This window comes from Podarcis liolepis, assembly GCF_965112155.1.
Source record: "Podarcis liolepis genome assembly, chromosome: 8".
In the NCBI taxonomy this organism is placed as follows: Eukaryota; Metazoa; Chordata; class Lepidosauria; order Squamata; family Lacertidae; genus Podarcis; species Podarcis liolepis.
The window spans coordinates 87,532,056-87,548,494 of NC_139560.1; the positions used below are offsets into that span (position 1 = coordinate 87,532,056).

General features: G+C 43.5%; 1 protein-coding gene across 2 annotated transcripts in view; it reads left to right on the top strand.

The window, feature by feature from the left end:
- CFAP61 (cilia and flagella associated protein 61) overlaps positions 1-7,966 on the top strand; it is a 139,340-nt gene extending 131,374 nt beyond the window's left edge. For both annotated transcript variants that reach the window (XM_083519052.1, XM_083519053.1), the window contains 2 exons: positions 2,110-2,200; positions 7,540-7,966. In XM_083519052.1, coding sequence (XP_083375178.1) covers positions 2,110-2,200; positions 7,540-7,740 — 292 coding nt within the window. In that variant the 3' untranslated portion in view covers positions 7,741-7,966. The remainder of the gene's footprint in view (positions 1-2,109; positions 2,201-7,539) is intronic.
- The last annotated feature ends 8,473 nt before the right edge of the window (positions 7,967-16,439 follow it).

Below are 16,439 nucleotides of genomic sequence, written 5' to 3' on the forward strand. Positions count from 1 at the left end.
GAGTAAATCTGTTTCATGGCTTCTGAATATAAAAGGAAGAGGAATACTAGCTCAACAAAATAGTCTGAAAATTGTATGTCTTTTATCCATGATTAAAATCCCATATTCTCCTGGAACCACTGTTGAATTGAGAGAGGCCTCATAGGTTTGTATTTTTCACCAGTTTGAAACTCTATCCCAATTTATTTCTGTTACTATTTCTTTATTGCATTTATATTTTCCTGCAATGAGCTCAAGGTGGCATAAACGTTTCCTCTCTTTCCTCATTTAATTTATACAACAACCCCGTGAGGTAGACTAGGCTGAGAGGCAGCGAGTGGCCCCAGGTCACCTAGTGAGTTCCATGGCCCAGGACAGAACTGAACCCTGGTCCCCTGGTCCCACATTCTAATCACTGCGCCACACTGGCTCCAGCATTACACTACACCAACATATCGAGTCTCTCCTAGCCTACGGACTGGAAACCAGGGGTTGCATTTACTTTGGGTAAACTCATTGAGATTAATGAACCTAAATTAAAAGGGTAAAGGGACCCTGACCATTAGGTCCAGTCACGGATGACTCTGGGATTGCGGCGGGTCAGCTCTGAGTAGGAAATAATGGATCAAACCCTCGGCCTGGTCTCCAGCTGAAGCTAATCCACAACTGTATACAGAATTGTCTACACAGAAAGATGGGGCAGAAGCCTGCAAGACAAAGCCTCACTCCCACATCCCAGCATATGTACTATGTGCCCTTAAACTACACCTTGTTGAACTGTGTGATCTGATCCACACAACAGCTCTGCTCTTTTTCCTGGCCACTCCAGCTATGCTTGTTGCTAACAAATTGTCTGAATTGTTTGCCTTGAACTAAAGAAAGGTGTCCAAGTTCTGTAAATTAGGGTTACTTTCAAAAAGTGAAAACCAGGACACCCTGAAAGTCGTTGACGAAGCGGAAACTTTGAAATCCTGGTAATGTGTGGCAGCCCTATGCAAGTGAAAGGGTAAAGGGACCCCTGACCATTAGGTCCAGTCGTGGCCGACTGTGGGGTTGCGGCGCTCATCTCGCTTTATTGGCCGAGGGAGCCGGTGTACAGCTTCCAGGTCATGTGGCCAGCAGGACTAAGCCGCTTCTGGTGAACCAGAGCAGCACACGGAAACGCCGTTTACCTTCCCGCCGGAGTGGTACCTATTTATCTACTTGCACTTTGACGTGCTTTCGAACTGCTAGGTGGGCAGGAGCAGGGACCGAGCAACGGGAGCTCACCCCGTCGAGGGGATTCGAACCGGCGACCTTCTGATCAGCAAGTCCTAGGCTCTGTGGTTTAACCCACAGCGCCACCCGCGTCCCTTGTATGCAAGTGTAGAGGCTGTGTAAATTGACCTTTGGAAATAACGTTTACTTGTTACTAACTTAGTTGTCATTCCTTTATATTACAGCACCTAGTAGTTACTAAAATAGATATGCTTATATTTTATATGCTTATACTTTAAAAAAAAATCATATTTATCCCCTGCCCCTTAAGACCTGGGTGGCTTACATAAATATTTATTTGCCCAGAAAATAGGTTTTCATAGCTCTTATGTTGTTTATTGCAGGGAATATAAACACTGAGGATTTCCTTGTATGATAAATTCAATTTAGCTTCAGTGCACTAGTGCAAGGAACATATTGCAACACTGTTGTGTCCTGTTTTTCTGGCCTTTATTAATCCAGAAACCTTAATGATGAACAACACTTTGTGTCATTGTCTACACAAATGTAATTTGTTTATGCAGGAGTTCAGTTAATCCTGCCATCTGCTTTTCTCAAATGAGGACAGATAATAGAGACACAGTTCCTCACAGGTCTTCAGGCTTTTAAATTCTGATAAAATCAGGATTCTTCACTGGCTCTTGCCACAGCTCTGAATTAAGCCACTTTAAATGTAATTACTGAAGCTGGCTGTACATCAGGAACATCCATTAAAAGAATTGATTGACCATGTTGTTATGGGAGGCATTTTATGAACAAACTATCCTGATGGGTCCAGAACTGTAATTTATAAAAGCAAAAAAGCAGGTAAATACTTTATTAGAGGCTAATGAAAGGCTTACTCGCTAACTAAATTTCTTCTTTTTTAACTAGCTACTTGAAGGAACCTTGGGCTTTGACCATCTATCATGATCGCTTTATCGATCTGAAGAAGGAACTGCGCCAGAATCTAGTATCTGTCCAGGTAAAGAAAATGGCTACCAAATGCATTTTATCCTGTGATCATTTTAAGATTTGGCTTTCATCTTCCCATTTGCTTTATTTTCCTCTTTATTACTTGTGGAAATCTAATGACCCACCACATTAATTTTGGACTCTGAGAAGAATCCAAAATTCTTCTTATGTTGTTGTTGTTTAGTCGTTTAGTCGTGTCCGACTCTTCGTGACCCCATGGACCAGAGCACGCCAGGCACTTCTGTCCTCCACTGCCTCCCGCAGTTTGATCAAACTCATGCTGGTAGCTTCAAGAACACCATCCAACCATCTCATTCTCTGTCGTCCCCTTCTCCTTGTGCCCTCCATCTTTCCCAACATCAGGGTCTTTTCCAGGGAGTCTTCTCTTCTCATCTTCTTATGTAGATGCACATTATTTACACCTGCTTTTAGAACAACTGTTATTGCTGGTACTTCTGCTTGGACCCATGACTCTGTTACATTCTCTACTATTTAATATCTGCCTGAATTTATCTAGGATTAACAACATAAAAGCAGAAGAAGAGCCCTGCTGGATCAGATCCAAGATCCATCCAGTCAGATTTCTCTTTCCAGAGTAGCCACCCACATACTTCTTCCAGGAAGCCAGCAGTGAGGGCATGAAAGCAACAGGAGGGGAATGGAGTGCAAAGGAATTAAGTTTTAAACTCTTTCCCCCATATCATTTACCCAATGAAAGTACCACTACCAGATCCAAATGCCTATTTCCCTCATTACTTTACCACATAGACCCAGAATGTGCCTTCATGTTTTTGCTACTAAAAGATACCTGTTTCAGAGTGACTGTTTTCATTGGAGAAATGGCATTTGCACAAACTTTCTCCACACTGCATTTTCAATCCAGATCATGCACATGGCTGCTATCTGAAATAAATTTGGCCATCCAAGGGTGCCAAGTAGGGGGGTGGGAGGCCAGGACCTCCAAAAAAAATTCAGTGAAGTGGCTGGGCCCCCACAAAGTTCTCTGGCGGTGTGCCCCCTCAATTGCAGGAACAAGGGAGTGTGCATGGTGGCCATGATATCTTGGGACAGTGAAATTGTGCATTCTATGAAGAATTGTTTTCTTTTTTTCTGAATCCACTATCAATCAACTTCATTGTTGGACCCTAAGTTCACTTCTTTCAATCTACTTTATTCATACCAGGCATGGTTTTATAGGCTTCTGTCATGTCTCTCCTTCACTGCATTTCTTCTAAATTAGAAAGCCCAGAATGCAATTGTGCACCAACCCCATGACCTTTTTGATGGTCCTTTTCTGCCCCGTATCCTGGTCCATTTCAGTATCCTTTGGGGCAACCATAACAGTACACAAGTTAGATGTGTGAACTGGTTCCATTGAAAAACCTTTGTCCCAGGTGATGCAAGATTATACGAAGCTATTTTTGTGGTGTTTGATCTATAGTGGCTAATTCACATATGCAATCCTCCGTTGTGGCTGAAAACACCAAGTAGTCAGCATACCTGAGTGAACCAGCCCTAAGGAAAGCAGAATATAAAGGAGGTGTGAGAGAGTTAACAAATTCTGCAGAAGTGGTGAGACTGCAGTAGTACAGGAAAGTTGAAGAGGATCTGGGTTTTAAGGAGCAATAAATGGCTTGGTTACACATGATAGATGGGCAGGTGAGGCTTTTCCAGGTATGAAGAGGAGCATAGCAGGATGCATGATGGAGGAATAGAAAATGTTTCCAGTCATCTCAGTTTTGATATGTATGATGGCCTGCCCTCATCATTGAGCTGAATCAGACAGAATTTGCTCATAACAGAATACATGCGGGCACATCATGAGAAGTTGCTGGATATAGGTAGGACTTTTGTGAACACATTTTTATGCAGCTTGTTTCAACATTTTTCAAGGCTTCTTATGAGGCTATCATGTGAGAAGTCGATGGCCTTATTAAAGTTTGTATGCATAGCAAGTGTGCCCTCTATATTTAACACAACTTTATTTGCTTTTACTTGTGATACCCTTAACTGCAAAGCTAGCATGTTGGAGAGTTACCTGGGTCCCTGAAATGCTAGCTGTGAATGTGCAGGAAGATTTTTAGGTAGATGAATACTAAACTATTTGATTCCTCACCTGCAGTCTGAAGTGCTGTGATCTAGGAAGGGCTTGCACAATGTGCTTCTTCTGCATGTTTAATTGATTCTCAGTGCTGGTTTGAAAAACACCATTCTGAATTCACTCTAACCATCGGTGATCTTGCAACTCCCTTATTAAGCATAAATAGTACATAAGGCCCAATAAGTAGAAGCTACATTATCTGTAGGACAACATGAATTTCAATGACCATACTCATTTTATATTAATTTTGTTTGATCCTCCAAATAATGTTACTTGAAGTCCATTCTGTTTAAACCAATAATGGTATGGTTCTTCTATTTATTTCTCTATATCTTATCCTTCAAATCCTTATAGAGCCATGAGTTTATTCTGCACAAATGTCCACATTCATACTCACATAAATATATGTCGATGCTGACATGTTTAGACCTTATTTGCTGTTAATTTAATGATATTTAAATGTTTTAACTTTTTTTATTGATAATGTCAATATTTCTTGGAAACCGCTTACAGGTTTTACTACAAGCAAGCAGAATAGGAATCAAGTAGTATATGAATTTTGTTAAATAAATAAACATTTCCCTCCTCATTGCATCTGAATTATACACCCTCCGAAAAAAAACACCACCTTGCAGAGGTGCAGCATTTGCAATATGCCTATTTTAACTAGAAATACCCAGCTTTTCACTGAATCACATGGGGCCCAAGCAGAGATAGAAAACCCAAGGCATTCAGGCAACCCCTCCCCATTGCTCAGCATGATCAAAGCTGCCCCATCCACCTTGCAGGGATACGTGTATTCAGGGCTACCAATTGAAATGAATATTGGGGGGATGCCCCGCCCTGCATAATCGGATCACATGACATGGCACGCTCATACCATTCGACTGGAAATGCTCATCAACTTGGGAGGGGCACCCCCTCAAATATTTTATTGGGGGAGCAAAGGGACCTTGGCCCCTAAGAGTTGGCTGCTATGCATGGGTCTATTCATGGCTAATCCTGAGCTTACTTCTTTTGTCCAGTTTGGAAGTTTGCTTTTTTGCAAAACCTTTTATGTTTGTAGCCGATCCTTTAGCCAATTCACCTGCTTAGTGACAGTACATTTTATCCAATTTAATTAGGATATCATTTCATAGGTAATAGCCTAGTTCAAGGATGTCCAACAGGTCAATCGTGATCTACTTGTAGATCCCCGGGAGGTTTTGGTAGATCGCGATCAATTGCTGTGTCCCTTTCCTTAGCGTTGGTAAAATAGAATCCAGTCCCACCCTCCATTGTTGCACGATCTGCAGAACGGAAGACGGAGTTTATTCAGTGAGGCTGTTTGTTTTCCCCAGCGATCTGTTGATGGGTGGTTGCCCCCCTTTCTCCCTAAAAATGGCCAACAGCTTAACCTTGAACTCCCCAAAAACAGGACTTTCTTTTTCCCTAAAAAAAGCTGTTTGTTCTCACTCAGGACACCATATGACCCAAGTCCACCCCTGCCATATTCCATTTTACGGCCTTACGTTTTCTTCTTGTAACATTTGTTCTGCAAATGTAAAAGTGAAGTGCGTAGCGTTAAACTTTTGCTCATCGAACTCAGATATAATTTTTTTACTTTCCTCACCCTAATTTCCTTCTAGACTCCTTTCAACACAGTCCTGTTCAACATCTGCTTTACTAAGGGAGTCATTAAGTATTTTTCCATAGCCAAATAGTCTTTTATTTCCTTTCTGTTCTTGGTATTCAGTGGTCTCCTTTGATCTCCTTGTCATCTTCTTTAAATCCCTTTACCTTTATGTTCTGTGTCTTTATGTTCTGTGCAAGATTTAATGCCACCTAACATTTAGCATTCCTGACTTTGCTAGTTTGCAGCTTCCCCACGTTAAGTGATGAGCATCTGTGATAAGAGCTTTATGGTTAGATTCAGTAACTTACTGTGAGAAACAATTCAGCACCTCACAAAATCAGGTGTAAAGGACCGTATCCAAACTGAACGATGGTGCTGGTTCTCCCATAATACTGGAGCTTGGGACCCAGACCCAGCATTGGCTCAGCCATGCACAGAATCTGCTGTATGAGCCATTGCAAACAAGCTTCCTCTGCCCCCATCCATCCCTCCACTCTTCAGAAGGTTTACATCTTTAGCATGATCCTAAGGCTGACCAGAACGATCCCAGGTGGGCTGTTTGCAGTTTTGTGCCCCAATTTTAGGGCAGGCAATGGGATTTTAAGAGATTTGAATGGCAAATGAAGCAGAACCAGCCAGCCGCCAAACATAAGATGGCACTTTGTGTCTGTGAAGTTGCTGAAGCCCCTTTGAATCAAACTACCCCACAAAGTGGTTTATCACTCACATGGGAGTCAGTGTGCTGATGATGTGAATCAAATGTACCTGACCACACAGATATACATTTTTTTCCTGATCTGTGATTCAAGGGACCCATTTTGAAGAAAGAACTCCAAGCATATCTTAAGGCATTTGTGCACTATCCCTGCCATGTGTGGATGCTGTTAATGTGGGATACAGGTTGGAGGAGGAAACAAATGTGCAATTGGGGTGAGGGTGAGGGTGGGGGTGGCTCAGTAGTAGGATTTTGTCTCTGGTTTTTTTGGTGCTTTACGAAGTAACATCAATAGTTCCCAGTCCCAAAAGAATTCAAAATCTGTATTTTGTTAGAGTGGCAGGAGAAAGGAGAAAGGTTTTGTGGATATTGGTTACCCATTCACCTTACGAACTGATTTAAGTTTTGCATATCACAACACCTTTAGAATAAAATTGTTCTTTCAGATTGTTGGTTATGGTCTTCCACTGGTACCAGACCTCCTTAAACAGTCACCTTCCTTCTGCCTACCCTCTCTGTCATGGAAGTGAATAGGGCATGTACTACTAGAGCACTTTGGGAATCAGCCAGCCAGCCTGTCTGCTAGCTTTCCAGGGAATGCTGTGAGCAGCTGCCTCTCTGTATTAGCTCCCAGGGCCTTGGGGATAAGAGAAGGTGAAAGGGAGGCTTAACAGATAGCCTCTGGCTAAAGACACAAAGCAATAAATCCCAGTTTGACTTTGCCTTAGATTTGAATCCTCTTTCTGGTGCAGCTTTCTGCCCATTGCATGTGCACAATTTATTTATTTGGGGCTTCTTCTGAAATCCTTTGTGCATTAGTTTTACTAATATGGCAGAAGAAGGTGACACCACTGCAGGCACTCTAATCAAGTTCATGATTATCTTCACACTTTTTCTTTTGTCATTTATTGCTTACAGGAAGAAGGTGTTCCTTCACTTCAAGAACTTGTTCGCCAAGTTGTGGACGGTGAACTTGCATTAATGGAGAGACCAAAGACATATCTCAAACGGTTCTATAAGCAAAGTGTCCACAAGGAACTACTGGAGAAAAGCATTCTCAATTATCTAGACTATAACAATTATCACCTGCCAATGTTTGCCTGGCCAGGGATAGTTTAAGTGTGGCTGAATAAATATGGCCTTTGTTACTTTAAATTATATGAGGGTCTTAACAAAAATTTGGGGGATGGGTGGGTTGCATGTCATTTTGTTCAAACTCTTCATGACTGTCCTGTGCGCAAAATGAAATCTGTCTTATTTAAAAAGCCCACCAGGTGGAGCATAATCCTGATTTTGTTGTTTTGCAAGACTGAATTAAAAATCAAATAAATAAGTCATGCAGTTATGTGATTATAGAGCACAATTCTTACATATTACAAGTCAAGTAACCATTAAATAGATATTTGTAAAAGTCCTCTTTATCTGATGTGAAAACCTTCAACACCAACAACAGTTTCTCTTCATTATTATTAAAGTCACTCCATTTCATAGCACTGACTCAGCTCGAGAGTTTTGCTGCCTTTAAACCCTGTAGTCGCTTGGGCTCCTCTGTGCTGGAGTCTCCTTCCCAAGCAGAACCTGACAGATGGCTGGTAAGATTTGCATATTGCATTTTAGCTTTTTAATTGTTCATTCCAAATGCGAACTTTGTATCTTTCTGTTTTCCTGGACAGAAGGTACATTGTAGTGGGAGGGAGGTCAATTCTCTAATGTGCTGGCTAGTGACCCAGCAGCTGCGGGGTTAACTTCCTTTCCAAAGGCATCTCAGCAACCCGTTTGACCAATTGCAGCTTGGCCTGCTAGAATTGTTTGTTACTGGTCCAGCCAATAAGAAAGAAAAATCAGCCAAGGTGGGAAAGTAAAGTAAATAAAGCAAGTTGTTGAATGAAATCTGGAGAATTTCCATCTGTGCCTAGTGGTGAAAAGGAGCAGGTAGTCAGATCAGCACTGGCATATGATGTGATAAAGGGACATCATGATGGAGTAAAGGCTTTTCAAAGGTATCTTTTGTAATATATTATTATTTTGTATCTGTTTCATTAGAGAGGTGTGGCCAAAGATAGGAAGGATTGGGGCTTTAAGGCAAAGCGTCTCAGTACCACTTGCAAAGACCTTTCAGCTATTCTCACTGAGCTCTGTTCTGCCAAGGAGGGTCTACAAAATCATGAAACTAACAGTGCAATCCTATGCATGTCTACCCAGACAGAGGCTGCATTGGGTTCAGGTGGGCTATATTCCTAAGTAAAAGGCTATAGGATTGTAGTCTTATCTAGGCTTTTGCCACCTCATTCCTCTTGGTTCTCATGCATGGTACTTTTTACTGTGCCAGAAGACTAACCAAAGTGAAGGAGGAAAATACTACCAGCAGTATGGCTTTGAGTTACACAAAAAGTTTTTTTGAAGGCAATATTCAGAGCAAAAAATACCTATAAAGGAGGTTACATTTGGACCTCATTAGTCAAGTTGCCTGGTTCTCCCTAAGAACAGGCTAGGACAGCGGTCCAGCCTTCCTCGGGTGAACACCCAGTTGCACCACTCAAATGTGTCATGTACTTAAAATCAAGCTTTTTAAAAAACTTACATAAATTAATTCTTCTGAATTTGCATCTAAATCTGTATTCAATAAAATTGTGCCCATGATTCTGTCGGCATGGGATCACTAACACTACTAACCTATATTGATGGTTGTTGAATGTATGTAGGTTACATAATGAATGGTGGCCCAGTGCTGTTAGCAGGGCTCCAAATGCATTCAAGTTGGGCTCAAGCAACATTACTCTAGGGGGTTCTGTGTTTTCCACAAAGGTACCTTCATGGCCTGGATTAATGACAGTGCAAAGTTATAAATACTGATTTTTGGCCCAATGTAGTTTACAAGAAAAGTAAATGCTGCAAAACCAGTTTAAGCATAACAAAATTAAAACACAGCATTAAGAAACCAAGAACAGCCGATTCAATCTCTTTTTTTAAAAAAAAAACACATTAAAATTCAAGCAGAATTAAAATGCTTTTCACTGCCAGCTTAAAGTCCTGACCCTAAGCAGTTTGGGGCTTTATAGGTAAGCACCAGCAACTCGAGTTGTAAACAAATAGGAAAACATACACCAATCTGCAGAACTAGCACATTTACAAATGCTATATAATGTTCATTGTGCAACTGTAAGGAACGGATCTTTCACTGTGGCAGCATCTACACTCTGGAACTCCCTGCCCATTGACATTAGGCATTTGCCTTTGTCGTATTGTTTCAGATGCCTGCTTAAAAATGTATTTGTTTAAGCAAGCCTACCCAGATAGGTCAAACTTACATGTAACTTCATTTTATAATGGATATTCTTAACTGCTGGTTTTATTTAGACTTTTGAATCTTTAGTTAAACTTTTTTTTTAACTTCCAGTTTTTACTGTTAATTTTTGTGGGAATGTTAAGGAAGGTAGGAGAGGGTATATTGTTTTGATATTATACTTCCTCACTCATGCTAGTGAGTAAATAGCAGAGCACATTCCCTTTGCAACTTATTGGAAGCAAGTTCATGATTCGTTAGAATCCTTTAATTAAGCTATCCAGTGTGGCTTGTTCCTGGTAAGTTTCCCCTTTATTTCATCTCTTAAAATAATAACAACACAACACAGTTTTCTTTAAAAGTAAGAACAAAGTTTTACTCACATTCAGTTCACAGCAGTAATCTGAAGGCAGGCTTTATCTTGTGGTTACAGTGACAAGAAGTCTGAGCTACACCTCAGACTTTCTGCCTGTGGGCTCCATCCTGTGGGAAGCTACACAGAGGGAAGAAGCTCCAGAGAGTCACATTCCCCTGTGTGTCCATTCTAGGCAACAGGAAAATGTTGTACTTGATTGTTCTAGTAATAATACATCCCACAATTTTAACAGACATTTTACATAAACTGCTTAAAGGATTTTACCATTTAGCAAGATACAAATTCTGATACTGAAGCAACCTGGCTGTCACGTTTTGCACCAGCTGAAGTTTCCAAATACTCTTCAGAAGGGAAGCTCCGTATAGAGTGTGCTACAGAAATCTAGCTGGGAAATGACCAAGGTGTGCACAGTGGCCAGATCTACTTTTTCTAGGAATCTCAGCTTCCTATACCAGCGAGGCCAAAGCAGTTCTGGCCACAGCAGTGTGGGAATGTTCAGGGAGGCAGGAGAGGATATATTGTTTATTAATATCCTTCCTAACTTGTGCTAGCAAGTTCTATAACTTAGCAGAGTTTTACATTCCCCTTTTAAACGCACAATGGGTAGCTGGTTGCAGGCTTGTTTAAGCCTCTAAATAGTAAAGGTAAAGGGACCCCTGACCGTTAGGTCCAGTTGTGGACGACTCTGGGGTTGTGGTGCTCATCTCGCTTTATTGGCCAAGGGAGCCGGCGTACAGCTTCCAGGTCATATGGCCAGCATGACTGAGCTGCTTCTGGCAAAACCAGCTCAGCGCACGGAAACGGCATTTACCTTCCTGCCAGAGTGGTACCTATTTATCTACTTGCACTTTGAAGTGCTTTCAAACTGCTAGGTGGGCAGGAGCAGGGACCGAGCAACAGGAGCTCACCCCGTCGTGGGGATTTGAACCACTGACCTTCTGATTGACAAGCCCAAGGCTCTGTGGTTTAGACCACAACGCCACCCTGGTAAGTTCCCTTATATCCCTCTTAAAAGAATAAGCACGCCACAATCTTGTTTAAAGAGTATAAAAGTAGTTTACTCACATTCTGTTCACAGCTGGATCCCAGAAGGCAGACTTAGTTACAAATATGTACATATGGATCTACCCCACATAGGGGGATAATCCCAGTAACTGCAGACTAGCAATCACTGCAGCTCACATGACGAAAGGAAGATGGAGAAGAAGGGAAGAGGGCTGTGTGCTTTGTGTTTTTGTTACCTGCACAGGTAAGGTCATGCCCACCTCTAGTCACATGCAAGAGGAAATATGTCCCAGTCCAGGAGGAAACAGGAAGTTCTGACTGGCCGGACCAAACACCCCCTTTCATGTCCACTCTACCAAAACAAGGAATGTTGTATTTGACTGCTACTTATGTATCACAGCACATCACAAGCAGCCATCTGCTTAGCAGAGTCTAGAGTCTCAGGCTAAGGTAGAAGAGATGCCTGGGCAATACAGAAACTCTGCATACAAAGCCTGTGCTCTGCTGTGGTCCTGCCCCATGAACTGGTATTACAGGAGCAGAGAGAATCTCTTGCAACTGCCCCTTAAGTGACAGCTTTTGCCAATGTAACCAGGGAGGGCAGATTTGGCTGTATTTGGTGGGAGTAGGGCAGGGACTTGTGGGTTTCGTTAAGGCAGTGATTCTAAAACTTTTCTCTGGGCCACACTTTCAGAATAAACTCTTGCTCTTGCCACACCAAATTGTTTATTGGTAAGAAATACATTGGAAACAGAAAGAAAGTGCTTGATTTATAACACAGAACACATCTACTTTATAATACGATCGTGGGACATCCAGAAAGTATAAAACAATGCAGTTACATAAGAACATGAATCAGTCCCAAACTACAAGTTGTGAACAAGTCTTCTCCATCTTCTTGCCACACTTGCCATCCTCTCCTACCGCACCAGTGTGGTGCCTAGACCAGTGGCATAGCGTGGGTTGTCAGCACCCGGGGCAAGGCAAGTAATTTGCGCCCCCTAACCCATGGATTTGCGCCCCCTAACCCGTGGATTTGCGCCCCCTAACCCATGGATTTGCGCCCCCTAACCCGTGGATTTGCGCCCCCTAACCCATGGATTTGTGCCCCCTAACCCTAACCCCCAGATGTTGCGCCCGGAGCTGCCGGCCCCCCCTGCACCCCCCACGCTACGCCACTGGCCTAGACCCAGTGGAGGATCAGGTTGTGGTAATCCGCGCCTCAACAGCCATCTCTCCTCGCTTCCCTGCTGCCTCCGGGCGGCCTTCTTTCCCCTACCAGCAGCGCAAGGCATCCCAAGGAGCGCCCGCGCCCTGCAATCTCTGGCTGGGCTTGCAGCAGCCTCTCTCCCCGCCGGGCGGAAGCGAAGCTCTCCTTGCAACCCGCGCGGGGCTCCGCTCCAGCTTGCCGGCTCTGGCAGCGCGACCGAGATGGGGGGGGGCGCTGCTGGGGGGGGTATGTTGGTTTGGCCGAGGCTGCAGGCTTGTGACACCCTGTTCGCTTTCCTTCCTGCTTTTCTTATTTAAAATAACAAATAAAAAAATCTTCCCCGGACAAGCGGAGGCCCCGGCCTGACCAGATTCCGACGTGCGAGCAGAGGGCGGCTCAGTCGGGTGCGAGAAGCGCCGGCTTGCTGATGATCGCGCTGGGCGAAAGCGCTTCGGCCCGGAGGGAGGCGGCGGCAGCTGTATGCTAATAGGCGCGGAGCAACGGCCTCGCTCATTCAACGGGGCGGCCGGCGAGGAGGCGCCAGGGCCGAGGGAAGGGACAAAGGGCCCCGCGCGGGGAGACGGGGCTTCCCCCTGCCGGCGCCCCGGAACAGCCCCATCCTGACCAGGCTTCCTCGGAAGGAAGCGCGCATCGTCCCGGCCACGATCTCCTGAGGTTTCTTCCAAGATCTCTTGCGCGGGAAGAGTTTGGGGGGTCGGGATGACACCCGAAAGCAGGTGGCCCAATCCAGCAGGAAACTCTCCTGCAGCAACCCATGTTCTCAAACGTCCAGCTGTTGTTGGACTTCAACTCCCATCATCCCTATCTAGCAGGACCAGTGGTCAGGGATGATGGGAATTGTAGTCCAACAGCTGGAGCTCCAAGTTGGAGAAACCCCCAGTGGGGATGGAAGGCGGCCATCCTTCTGGATGGAACACCAGCCTGGTACACTTTCATCCTCTCCCCTTGACATTGTGCATGGTGCTGCAGACAGGGAGCTTCCCTATGGCATACCTGGTTTTGGAAATGAATGGTATAATAAACCTCACAGCCATTAGGGTGAAATAGGAGTGCCTTATTTTAAAGGAGAATATAGTGCTGGGCATAAGGAAGACCCAGCAGAATGGAGCTAACCAACAGATATAAACTATAGGAAGGGCAGAGAGGAGCTGAGGGGGTTGTTCCCTACAGGAAAGAGGGCATAAAGCAGGGGCAGGCAACCTAAGACCCATGGGCCGGATGCAGCCCAATCGCCTTCTCAATCTGGCCCACGGATTGTCCAGAATTCAGCGTGTTTTTACATGAGTAGAATGTGTCCTTTTATTTAAAATGCATCTCTGGGTTATTTGTGGGGCATAGGAATTCGTTCATATTTTTTTTCCAAAATATAGTCCAGCCCACCACAAGGTCTGAGGGACAGTGCACCAGCCCATGGCTGAAAAAGGTTGCTAACCCCTGACATAAGGTCAGAGATAGGGCATTAAAAAAATTGCAGACCCTGCCACAAAATTGCTGTAGGTGGCAGGAAATTATTACTAAGTACTTAGGGTGAGCATTTCTCAAGAAGCTGAACAACTGCCACAGAACAATTGGACAACCCTGGTCTTAATCCTAAATGCCACCTGGGTTCTGGTGTGAGTTGCTAAGTGCTGTTGAACCAACTGCAAACAGTGGCCACAAGGTTATCCAATTAAACTGATATGCAGGTAGACAATCATGAATAAGGTCCGGTATAGTTACGTTTTAACTTTAAAAGAGGAAACAAAAGGGGAATTGACCAAAAATGAAAAAAATAAAAGGGAAGTTGAAAGGCAAAATTGAGTCAAATTCTCAGAAATGCTTTTATTCAAAAGAACAATATTAGTGGATCAGCTAGACAGTATGGCACAAATCAGGAAAGAGGACACTAAGTCCAAGAGGACACTGGTGTGATTAATAAGGAAAGTAAATGAAGGTTTTAGAGACACGGAGCTTTCCTGCAAAAATTGGAAGCTTTGCCCCTGTTAAAAGAACAGAAAATAACACACAATTTGACAAAAGAAAAGCAAGCAGCCCACAGTAAGGGTTGCACAACATCTTTTGAAGGAGCACATTACTAAAAATGCAAAGATAAACAACAAGTTTTTAAATACTGTATATTGGAAGCAGGAAACCAGCAGGAAATGTGTGCTGAAGGAGGAAAAGGAAATTGCAGAGAAGCTGAATTAATTCTTTGCCTCTGCCAGTGTCTCCACAGTGGAAGTTGTAGGGCAGATCCCTGTGCCTGAGCTAAATTTCACAGAAAGGAAGTCTGATGCACTGAGGCAAATGTTGGTGACAATAGACAAAGCTCTAGGCATTACTGACAAATTAAAAAAGAACAAATCACTGGCTTGAGATGGGTTCCACACATGTGAAATTGCTAATCATCTAACAAAAATGTTATAACTTGTCCCTAAGATCAGCTTCTGTACCTGAAGATTGCAAAGTGGCCAGTGAAACATAACATTTTTAAAAGGTATCTAGGAAGGAGAAATTACAAATCAGTAAGTTCTAGATGAATTGTTGGAAAGTCTTGTTAAAGATCAAATTATTGAGCATATAGAAGAGCATGTTCTCCTGAAAAAGAATAAGCATACTTTCTGCAAATGTAGTGTGAGTTTCGCTAACATTTTATAGTTTGTTGATAGTGTAAAGGAGCGTGTCAACAGAGATGTTCCAGCCGACATTTGCTTGGACTTACAAAAAGCCTTGAAATCCTGACCAGAAACTAGAAACCGCTGAACAAATTAGACATGGGATAAGAGAACAGAGTCTCTTTAGGCTTGGTATATGGTTAAAGAACAGGAAGTAGAACAGAAATAAATTGATAGTTCACTTTAGGGAAGTATTGGGACTGGAACTTTAAAACTTTTTCATATTTGATGTGGATTTAGGGGTGCATACAGGTGTAGCCAAGTTTAGTTATGACACCCAAATGTTCAGGCTAGTAAAAGCTGGGGAAATGGACATTAAAATGTCAACTGTGGATTAATGTAAGTGTAAAGTGATGCATATTGAGGCAAGAAAAATGCTGAACCCCAATGGGGTCTGAGCTGGTGATTGTCCAGGAATGGGACTGACCAAAAAAAAAGGTGAATTCTGTACTGGGGATATAAGGGACATAAAAGGGATTGGGGGTGGGAGTGGGGGTGGTGGATGCCAGTATCATGTTATACAAATCAGTGGTGCAACTGCGCTTGGATTACTGTGCAGAGTCTTCATCATTTCTACACACTTCAGAGGGAATATTGTACAGCTGAAGAAAGTTCAGAAAAGGCCCAGCAAAACACTCCAGGGGACAGAGCAACTTCCGTATGACAAAAAGTTGTGACATTTGGTGGCTTATTAGCTTAGAAAAAATGTAAGTGGCCAGGAGGGGGAGATATGAAAAATGTGCATCATATCCTGCATAATATATGTGTGATCCAGGGAGAGAAGGTGAAAGTATTTTCTTCCTCCTAATTCTGAAGCCAGGGGTCCTGGGGACACCACTATATTATCATCACAGCTACCAGGCTATATATTTCCTCCAGAAGACTAGTTGCTGGGCAGCCACAGTGGGCAAGCAGTTCATGCCCCTCTTGGGCAACTGGAGGGAAGAAGCCTTGCGGGAGGGCGCCAAGTCGCACACACGAGCCCCCTCGCAAAGACTATTCTGCATTTTTGTGCTTTTATATTGTATAGAAATTTAATGAATAACTGAAGTGATTGCGTGTCAGTTCCTAGTTTCTAAACTGCCGGCCATCCGCCGTGTGTCTTGGGGGGGGGGCCTCAAAAGCGAAGCGTCCTCCGTGGCGCCTCCCGCTGCCTGGCTCTTGTTGTCGCTTCCATTCTTTTGTATGTAATTATTTAAACGGGAGATCCATGGCAGCTTTATGCTAATGCGGCAGGACAAAGGCGGGCGGGGGCGGGCGGGCGGCCTG